General features: G+C 25.0%; 1 protein-coding gene across 1 annotated transcript in view; it reads left to right on the top strand.

Annotated features, from left to right (window-relative positions):
- The first annotated feature begins 1,425 nt into the window (after positions 1–1,425).
- Positions 1,426–10,441, top strand: part of LOC117181581 (probable H/ACA ribonucleoprotein complex subunit 1) — a 13,992-nt gene continuing 4,976 nt past the window's right edge. The window contains exons 1-3 of the mRNA XM_033374419.1: positions 1,426–1,536; positions 4,885–5,042; positions 8,842–9,082. Of these exons, the coding sequence (XP_033230310.1) occupies positions 4,906–5,042; positions 8,842–9,082 (378 nt within the window). The 5' untranslated portion in view covers positions 1,426–1,536; positions 4,885–4,905. The remainder of the gene's footprint in view (positions 1,537–4,884; positions 5,043–8,841; positions 9,083–10,441) is intronic.

The raw sequence follows: 10,441 nt of genomic DNA, 5'->3' as shown, positions 1-10,441 counted from the left end.
AAATCCACATGAATATATAACCATTAGAAAATTTTAATTATTTTCTGAAGATGCACATTTCTCAAGATGGGACTTGGTACGGATTTTCTAGTATCACATTCTCAGATCTTTCTCGATTTTTTTAAATCGACACATCTACTTTATCGACGTCAAAAGTTTATTCCTATTCCTGTAGTATTTTACTAGAAAACTATCTTCGTATTTATAAACATTTTGATATATACAAATTTCCTTAGTCCTTTCTGTATAACTTCCTAAATTCTGAACGAGATATCTCAATCCGTGTAGACGTAGTAAGGGCCAAAAAAAATGAAAATCATTTTATTCTCTGCACAAAAATTTCATGAACGAACTTAGTCACGTGATCTCGACTTTATCGACGTTCAAAGGTTCTTTTTTCTCCGCTAGAAATCGTTAAAAATGCTCCAAAAATAATGATAGATTGCGTGTGTGCAGATGCTAAATTTTTTATTTGCAACGTGTGCAAATTTAATTGCCTATAGTAAATTTTTTTAAGCTTTAGAGGATTTAGTCCAAAATTTGTGTCAGTGCTCAATATGAGCGAATCAACAAATCTAAAATGCATCAAACCAAAAATGATCTGCAAACTGCTATAACTCGAATGGTAATATCCTATTTCATCAATTTATAAATGAACTTTCTTTAAAATTATAAACATATTGATGTGTACAAACGTTCTTTAGTGCCTTTTATTTAATCTGTCAAATTTTAAACACGATACCTTAGTCCGTATGGACCCAGTGAACACCAAAAAAATGCTCATAACCGGGGGCTAGTTTGGTCACGTGGTCACCAAAGTGCAAGGTAAAATTTTAGATCATTTGTAAAGCTAAAATTCTTCTTGTTTACTTTTTTAACGTAACTGTCGTCGTTTGATCCAATAAAGAAAAAATAAGTGTGCCAAAGTTCGATTTGAACCCTTTTTTTTTATTTATCTTGTTTACGGAAGGATGGACAGACTGTCGCCAAAACTTAATTCTTGACTCTTGGTGGTCTGATAACGTGAAATTTCTTTGAAAAACTGATATTTGACATTTCGAACGAATCTAATTCTGTCTCAATCTTAAATAATGAGAATGTTTTATGTAATATTATTATTCTATAATAATATTTATAATATCACTAAATATATGTAGTGATAGAAGTTAAATTCAATCAATAAAGACGACTTTTTTAAAACGTAGTTGATTTTTTCCTTAATATTGGAAGTAATAAATATTATTTTCCCTGAATTTAGGTACTATTTAAATTTATTAATACAGAATTAGAAGTGAATCATGTCATGTAAATAAATTTTAATTTTCCCTCTGAAAAGACTGCCATCTAGTTATCAAAAATTCAGTTAGTCCGATTGAAAATGCTCTTTTTAAAACCTGTGAACCCTCTAGTTAACCGTTTTGTCGATGCCTCTTCATCCGCCGCAAAAGTTGTTTATGTACTGGAAAAAGTATAGGTTTTAGACACGTGCCTAGCAGAATTGGTTTCTGTTATTTATCAAATATATTTCTTGTTTGGGTAAGTGGACGGTTTTTCTTTCCTATATATTTCATTCATTTTTATTTATTTTGATCAATTCTATTTGATTTATTTTTACATTGAAAACTTTTTAGCAAAATCTGAATCTAACCTCAAAATGTATCAACGTTTTTGAAGATTTAATGAATATGCTCCATATTTTTGAAAATTTGATTGTATTTGAAGAGTAATTGATCAAGCCTTGGATTTTTATTTTTCCAGTAATTGAAAAAAATTTAAGAATGCGGTTTTTGGTTTTGTAACTAATTATTTATTGATTTGTTAGGAGCCGCACAGTGAAACGAAATAAACTTTTTTCGGTCAAAAAAGTCTAGAACCTTCAATTTTAATCCAATTTTCAGTTGTTTTTTTTTCAATTAAAATTTATTAAATTTTAAGGAGCAGTCAGCTCAGAACTTTTGTTTATCCACCAAATTTTTACGGAGAATATGAACAAGTAACCTTTTTTGTTAAACAATTTTTTACGCTGCAATTAAAACAATTCTCATTAATCCATTTAATTGTTATAAACATATTTCCTAACAAGTATAGTGTTCTTATCGGCAAAACCATTCTTTTTGCCAAAACTGCTTCGTGCTAATATAGGACATTTAATCACAAAAATAAAAGAGTTAATAATAAAAATAATAGACTTAAATATAAACAATTTTTGTGACCAAACATTTAAATATCAAGTTTTTTCGGATCCTTGATTTTTTTAATCGTCTAAATTTATACGGATATTTCTAAAAATAATGTATCTTCGATAATATTTGGTGACCTCTTATAATTTAAGTGTTTACAAGTAATGATAATAAATAAATTTTAATGATACAAAAATATTGAACTTAGCTTAGACCAACATTAATTATCATAGACATCTGTATAAATCATTTAAAATAAATTGAATTTATTACCGAAAGTTTTCTACAAATTTATTGAAATTTTGCAAAATTTTCAACAAAATAATGACATTTTTAAGAAATATATTGAATTTTTAATCACGTATAGTTCAGTTCTGAACTGAAAATATGAATTTTCAGCGAAAGATTTAATATTTTGTATTTCATGTATGAATTTATGAATTTTCAATATAAGAAGTTTCATTTTCAACGAAATACATTAATTTTTCATAAAATAGTTTAATTTTATACCGAGTAGTAAATATTAAAATTTTTAACTAAATGGATTTTCTATCAAAATAGATAATTTTTTTACAGAATAGGTTCATCTCCAGGCAATAGGAAGAATAAAAGAAAGAATATTAATTTTATACACAAAACGATTAATTCGCAACAAAATGCCTTAATTTATACCAAGTAGTTAATTTTTCAAATAAATATTTAAATTTTCTACCAAAATAGTCAAATTTTAAACTAAATAGATGCTCCAAAAATGGAATAGTTACATTTTTTCAGTTAAAAAATTAATTTTCATCAAAAGGAAACCAATTTTTAATAAAATAATCCAATTCACAGTTAGTAAAATTAATTTTCAAGAAAGAAGATTAATATATTTTTTTGAAGGCGAATTTTCAACAAAATGCCTTAATTTATACCAAGTAGTTAATTTTTCAAATAAATATTTAATTTTTCTACCAAAAATAGTGGAATTTTTAACTAAATTGGTACTCCAAAAATAGAATAGTTACATTTTTTCAGTTAAAAAATTAATTTTCATAAAAAAGAAACCAATGTTTAACAAAATAATCCAATTCACAGACAGTAAAATTAATTTTCAAGAAAGAAGATTAATAATTTTTTTAAGACGAATTTCCAACAAAATGCCTTAATTTATACCAAGTAGTTAATTTTTCAAATAAATATTTAATTTTTCTACCAAAAATAGTGGAATTTTTAACTAAATTGGTGCTCCAAAAATGGAATAGTTACATTTTTTCAGTTAAAAAATTAATTTTCATAAAAAAGAAACCAATGTTTAACAAAATAATCCAATTCACAGTCAATAAAATTAATTTTCAAAAAGATTAATATTAAAAAAAAATGTTAACGATATTCATTAATTTTCCACTAAATAATTACATTTTTACATAAAACAGTTGAATTTTCCACCCAAAACTACATAGTTAAATTTTCTTCAAAAATATATATTTTTCAACCAAATAGTTCTATTTTCCACTAATAAAGATACATTTTCATCAAAAAATGGATTAATTATATTTTCTACCAGTTAAATTAAACTAAAAAGGACGAATAGGCCAATACCCAGTCAAAAAGATTAAATAAAAAAAAGTTTTCTACACTAAAAGAGGAACTTTTAATAAAATAGATGAATGTTTAAAAAATTAGTATAATTTTCCAAACAGTATTTATTTTTTCAAATAAATAGTTTAATTCTTAACCAAATAGTTGAATTTTCCAGCGAAATAATTGAATTCTCAACAGAAAAGGTAAATAAATACTAAACGAAGTTGATATTTCAATCAAGAAATGGGTTTAATTTAAATCAAAAGCAGTTTAGGCAATAAAATTGTTTTTAATTTTAAATAAAATAATTAAATTTTTAACAAAGCAAATTTGCTTTTAAGAAAACAGATGAATTTTCATTTTTTAAGATTATGTTTCTACCAGAAAACACGAATTTTTAACAGAATACATCAATTTTCAACTAAGAAATTAAAATTTTAAATCAAATAGTTCAATTTTTGATTTAGAAATGATAAATTTCCAACTAGAAATGTAATAATTACATTTTCAATTTAAGAAAATTTAATTTTCAACCAAAATGAAATGAATTTTGAAAGACGAGAAAAATATTTTTTTTAGAATGTAGTTTAAGTTTCAAACAATGTCTTGAATTTTTGACTAAAAAAATGAATTTATAAAAAAATTGGTTGCATTTTTAACAAAATAATTAAATTTTCAGCCAAATAGTAGATTATTTTACCAATATAAAAATATTTAGAAAAAATCAGAATGATAAAAATTGGGAATATAAACAATTGAAAGATTGTTTCTATAATAAATAGGTAATTAATAAAACACAAAATGTGTTCATCATATAAAATTAATTTATATTGTTTTTTATTTTATTATTTAACAGTTTTTAAATTGCTTGGATTCGAAAATTTGATAATTCAGTATTTCGAAATTGTTGGCAATTTTCTAACTTTGAAAATTTTGAATTAAGAATGCATTTCCATTTCTGAAATTTTTTGGTGTTGTTAATTTTATTTGTGGAGATTATTCACTCTTCCCCATATTTGGAAATTATTCAATTCTAAATAGATTACTATAATGATTTTTCTAGAACCACGACAAAATTTACAAAAAATTAATTATAGGCCTATACTGAATTTCCTACGGTAAATCAATTTTTGATTTCTAGATTTTGGACATTTAAAGTAAAATGTCATTTCGTGGACGTGGTGGTGGTGGGGGAGGATTTGGAAGAGGGGGCGGAGGCGGAGGTTTTGGTAGAGGAGGAAGAGGCGGGGGTGGGGGATTTCGAGGCAGAGGAGGCGGTGGAGATCGAGGAAGCAGAAAGTTCGTAAAAAAAATAATTAAAATTACTAGTAATAATTGTATTTTTAAAAAGAATCCTCGAGGAAATTCTCTTGTTTTTTTTTTCGGTATGAAAACACGAGGATTTTCAAATTGTAGGAAAAAATCCGCGAGGATTAATTGACTGACAAATTGATTTCCTTGGGGAATCTGAAAAATTCGCGGATTTCCACGTGTTCTTTTCGAACGAGGAGATTCAAATTACTCGAGAAAATCTAGGATAATTTAACACCTGATTCGCGGATTTCCCAGAGGAATCCTAAAATCCTCTTGTTATTTTCGGACTAGAAAAAGACCGGGAAATGGCCGGAAATTTTCTGAGACTGGGAAAAACCGGAAAATCACAGTGAATTTATTTCTTGATCAGGAATTTTTCCAATTTTCAGAAGAAAAATCTGTCTTATTTAAACTATTTAAAAAGAAATAAAAATGATTTTAATAATTTTTTAATTAAGTTAAAAGCTTATTAAAATTAAATTAAATTATTAACAATAATTTGCCTCTCATTTGGTTTAATTAATATATTAAAATATTGAATAAATTAATTAAATTGTTATATTTTTCAATCACGATATTATTCAATTTACAATGCGTAATTCAAACATATTTTAATTCACAAATTTTTTCTATTATTAAGCGTATATTTTTAATTTATGGAGTTTCTAAAGTGCAGACCTGAAGACTTAAACAATTAAAAGCGTTTGGAGTTGAAAATTTTTGATAAAAAACCGTATTATTTTATCAACTTTAAATATAAATAAATAATTTTTCAAATGGATCTTTATTTAAGTATTAAAAACTGAACAATAATTTATTTCATAAAACGATTCTAAATCTGTTCAAAGTTTAAGAATTTCCGAATTGTAACTGTTTCAATTTGACATTCTGAGTCATTAAAAAAATGTAAAGATGCGATTGAAACATTATAAATTATTTTCAACTTAAAAATAACTTAATCATAATATATTCGTAATTAAAGGATTTTATTGAATTAAAAATATTGTTTCAGTCTAAATTATTAAATTTAAATTTCTTTTCATTTGAAATTTTTTAATTAAAAAAAGAATAATTATTTAAAATTTAGCAATATTTGACTGTTAATTTAATAGGAGTAAATTAAAGCTAAATATTTAAAACTAAACAATTTCAAACGTAATTGTTTTACATAGAAAGCTTTAAATTGTTAAAATTTCGAAAAGCTTTTAAACTTTAAAGGTTAAAAATTTTATTGTTTTATTTAAAAACATGTTTAATTTATAAGCGAAATCGTTGAATTGTTGAAAAACAAAATATAAATAATAATTGAACACTTATTCTTTCCAGAAAAAGTTGGAGCCATTTTAAGAGATATTTAGAAGTTTTGAAAAGATTCAAAATTAATTTAAATCTTAAAATGATATCAAGTAATTTAAACGAAGTATGTGCAAATTTTTTTCAGAATTTCTAAATATATTTTTAAATGAATCGAAGTTTTCCGACATGTTTTAAAAAATTCTAGATATTTTTAAAAAAATTCTTGAAATCTTCCCGGTTCTTTTTCGACAATTCTGGAAATCTCTTAAAATCTTTTGAAATATTCTGTTAAAATAACTTTTCAAATTGAAAAATCATTTTCAATTTTCCTAAGAATCGTCAGAAAATGTTTTTTTTTTGTTCTTGTAAAGCCGTTCACAATTCTCAAAAAGTTTAAAAATTTTATTTTGAAATCTGAAAAAATCTAGCCGAATTTGGCGAAACATAAACTTCGTTTAAATTATTTTAAATCATTTCAAGTTCTACATTAATAAAAAGAAAATTTAACTTCTAAATATCTCTTAAAATTATTTTAATTTCTTCCACAAATAATTAATGTTAAATTGTTATTTATAAATCCAAATTTCAAGTGAAATTTTTTTTAATTCACAGGATTTTCTAGAAGAAGTTGTGGGACAAATTCAAATAATTTAAAAAGTTATGTAGAAGTTCTAAAAAAATTTCAAACAACTTCTAGACTTCTCAAGAGATTGAAATAAAATTTTAAAGCTTTTCAGGGATGCTTAAACTGTTTAAAATGAAAACAGTTTAACTTCTAATTAAAGAACTTTTAAAACAAATTAAAATTTTTAATGTTTCTATAGCCTAAAATAACTTAAAAATATAATTCTGAAATTTTCTAAAGTTTATTGATTGATTCTTTAATTTCGAGTATTGAAAATGTTAACGTGGATTTATATTTTTTGGAACTTAATCTAAATTTTTGAACTCTGTAATTTATGAATGTTCAAGATTCTGAGTTTTGCAGTTTATCTGCATTTTATTTAACCCTTAAAGGGCACACTTCCATAAAATTACATAAAGAGCACACTGGGTGGTATAAACCCAAGGGTATTCAAAAGTGTACTGTGCCGACGGTATTGGATAGTTTTTTTACAAGAAAATCAATTAATGATGTTTAATCTATCTAGTGTAAAGAGAAAAATGTTTCATAACAGTTTTTGAAATTTAAAGTAGTTAAAAAAAATCCTTTTTGCAAAAAAAAAAAAAAATTAAAAAATGACTTATTTCACTCTAAGACTCATAACTTTGTAAGTTTTTGATATTATTACTTAAAATTTTACCTGAATACTTCCGAGATACGGCGCTTCAAAAATAAAATTAGTCTTATGGTGTTCGTTCCAAAGAAGGTATTATTCTGAAAAATAAAAGCTTCAATTCAATGAAAAATGAAAGATCGTTCTTTGCGGGCTTAAAAGATTTTATTGATCTTAAACTGTGTATACAAATTATAAAAATAAAAATTATATGAAAATGACATAGAAAAATAGGTTTTCATGTAATTTATTAATCTGTTGCCATATATTCCATTTTCTTGAATTTGGTGTGTTTTGTTAAAGCCCAAATAAGTCGCTGGGTGTTGTAGACCCAGTATGTCGTTTAAGGGTTAATATTGTTAGATTGAAAAGTGTTAGTATCTTCCAGTTTTTACGTGTAAGTTATTGAGCATTTGAATATACATATTTTCATACAACATTTTCGAATTGAAAAACTTTTAAACTTCAATTTTAAAAGTTTTAAATTCAAGAGTTCCACTTTGAATGCTTTAATTTATTGTTTATTAATTTAAATGGAAAAATGTTTAGAATTAGGTATTTTCATTTCAACCACCTGCTTACTTCACTTCATTGATTGCTGAGGGGAAAAACGAATTACACCAAATGCATTGGATTCGGTCCATTTGTGCCCTATTTTGCTTACATCTTCGTAAAAACAAATTATTTTTTTCTTTATAAGTATATTTGAAAAATAGTTTTTATTTTTTTAGAACTATTTAATGAAACAAACAAAATGATAATGATTATTATTAATTACAAAGATATTACAGAAGTGAAGTAAACGGTACACTGGTGCGAATTAGTTTGTTTGCAATGTTAATATTAATTATTTAATATATTGAACATATAATAAACAACTAGCATACATCACACATATTTAACATATATATTTAATATATATGGGGATAATCCGCCACAGCTGCGTTTAAGTCAATGCCAACAAAATGAAAAAACCTCGGGTGCGAATTCGCACCAGTGTACCGTTTGAGGTTTAAAATGGTCACCCAGAAACTGCGAGTCAGTCAATTAATCCCCGCGGATTTTTTCGAGATATCTGAAAATCCTCACATTCCCCTCATCGAAAAATAACACGAGGTTATCTATGTGGATTTTTTTTAATTAGGGAAATTTCATAGATTTAGGTATGTGAAAGACAGCATTGCATATATAAATTTACTTTATTGAAACAGCTTCGATCAAGGACCTCCTGAGACAGTGACGCCACTCTGCCATTTTGAGTGGACTGCTCAAGACGATTTGGTGGCCAAGGTTGATATAGAGCAAGTGCCGTATTTCAATGCTCCAATTTATCTTGAAAACAAGCAACAAGTGGGCAAAATCGATGAAATTTTTGGAAACATCCGAGATTTTTACGTCTCGATTAAATTATCCGACAATGTCAAGGCCTCCAGTTTCGAGAAAAACTCAAAGGTATTATTTAACAAATATTTATTTAGTTATTTGCTTATTTATTTGGTTCAGTGTTATTTGTTGTAGTTTAACAATATCGTTTGGTCTTTTAAAAAATCCAAACACTTGTAGAAATTCATGGTGCCTGCTGGACCGGGAAACCGGGAAATGACAGTGAATTTATTTCTTGACCGGGAATTTTATAAATTTTCAGAAGAAAAATCTGCCCAAGTTCGAATTCAGCAGTTTTTAAAATAATTAGTTGCATCGATATCTTTTTTAATTATGATATCATTCAGTTTATAATGCGTAAGTCGAAAATCTTTTACCTGAAAAATTCTATATTTTAGACTTTTATTTTTAAGCTTATATTGTTAATTTAAAGAATTTTAGTGTGCAGTCTTGAAGACTTAAACAATTACAAGTTAAAAACGTTTAAAGTTGCAAATTTTTGATAAAAAACAGTTTTATATAATCAACTGTAAATATAAATAAATAATTTTTAAAATGGATCGGTACATCAAGTTTTAAAAACTGTAATTAAATTAAAAATATATAATGATAATATAATATAATAATAATATAACTGTTATAATAATAACAGTAGAATAATAATATAATTGTAATTAAATTAAAAATATTGTTTCAGTCTGAATTATTCCATTCTTAACTCATTTAATTTAAAAAAAAATTGATTAAGAAAAAGGATAATTATTTAATATTTAGCAATGTTTGACTTAAAATTTAAGACGACTAAATTGAAGCCAAATATTTAAAAGGAAACAATTTTAAACTGAATTGTTCCACATCAAAAACTTGGAATTGTTAAAATTTCGAAAAGCTTTTAACATTTTAACGTTACAATGTTTATTGTTCCACTTAATAAATGTTTTATTTGTAAGCGAAATTGTTGAATTTTGATGTATAGATAATAATTGAACACCTATTATTTTTAGAAAAATTTCAGTAATTTTAAGAGATATTTAGAAGTTTTGAAAAGGTTCAAAATTAATTAAAAACTTAAAATAATATCAAGTAATTCAAACAAAGTTTTTGAAAGAAAAATTCAGAACTTCTAAACATATTTTAAACTGAATAAAATTTTCCCTACAATTTTGAGAAAAATTTAAAAATTAAAAAAAAAACTTCAATTCTTCCTGGGTCGTTTTCCATAATATTGGAAGTCTCTTAAAATCTTTTAGAATATTCGGTTAAAATCATTTTTCAAACTGAAGAATCATTTTCAATTTTCCTAGGAATTTTAAGAAAATCTTTTTATTCGTTTGTAGCCTTTCACAATTCTTAAAACGCCTCTAAATTTCGTGTAAACTGCAAAAATCTACATTTTGTTTTAAATTAGGTTGTGAGTGTTTGCACCGA

The sequence above is a fragment of the Belonocnema kinseyi genome, chromosome 10 (assembly GCF_010883055.1).
Source record: "Belonocnema kinseyi isolate 2016_QV_RU_SX_M_011 chromosome 10, B_treatae_v1, whole genome shotgun sequence".
NCBI lineage: Eukaryota > Metazoa > Arthropoda > Insecta > Hymenoptera > Cynipidae > Belonocnema > Belonocnema kinseyi.
The sequence above is the reverse complement of the archived record's forward strand: the minus strand, read 5'-3'. Positions and strand labels throughout refer to the sequence as shown.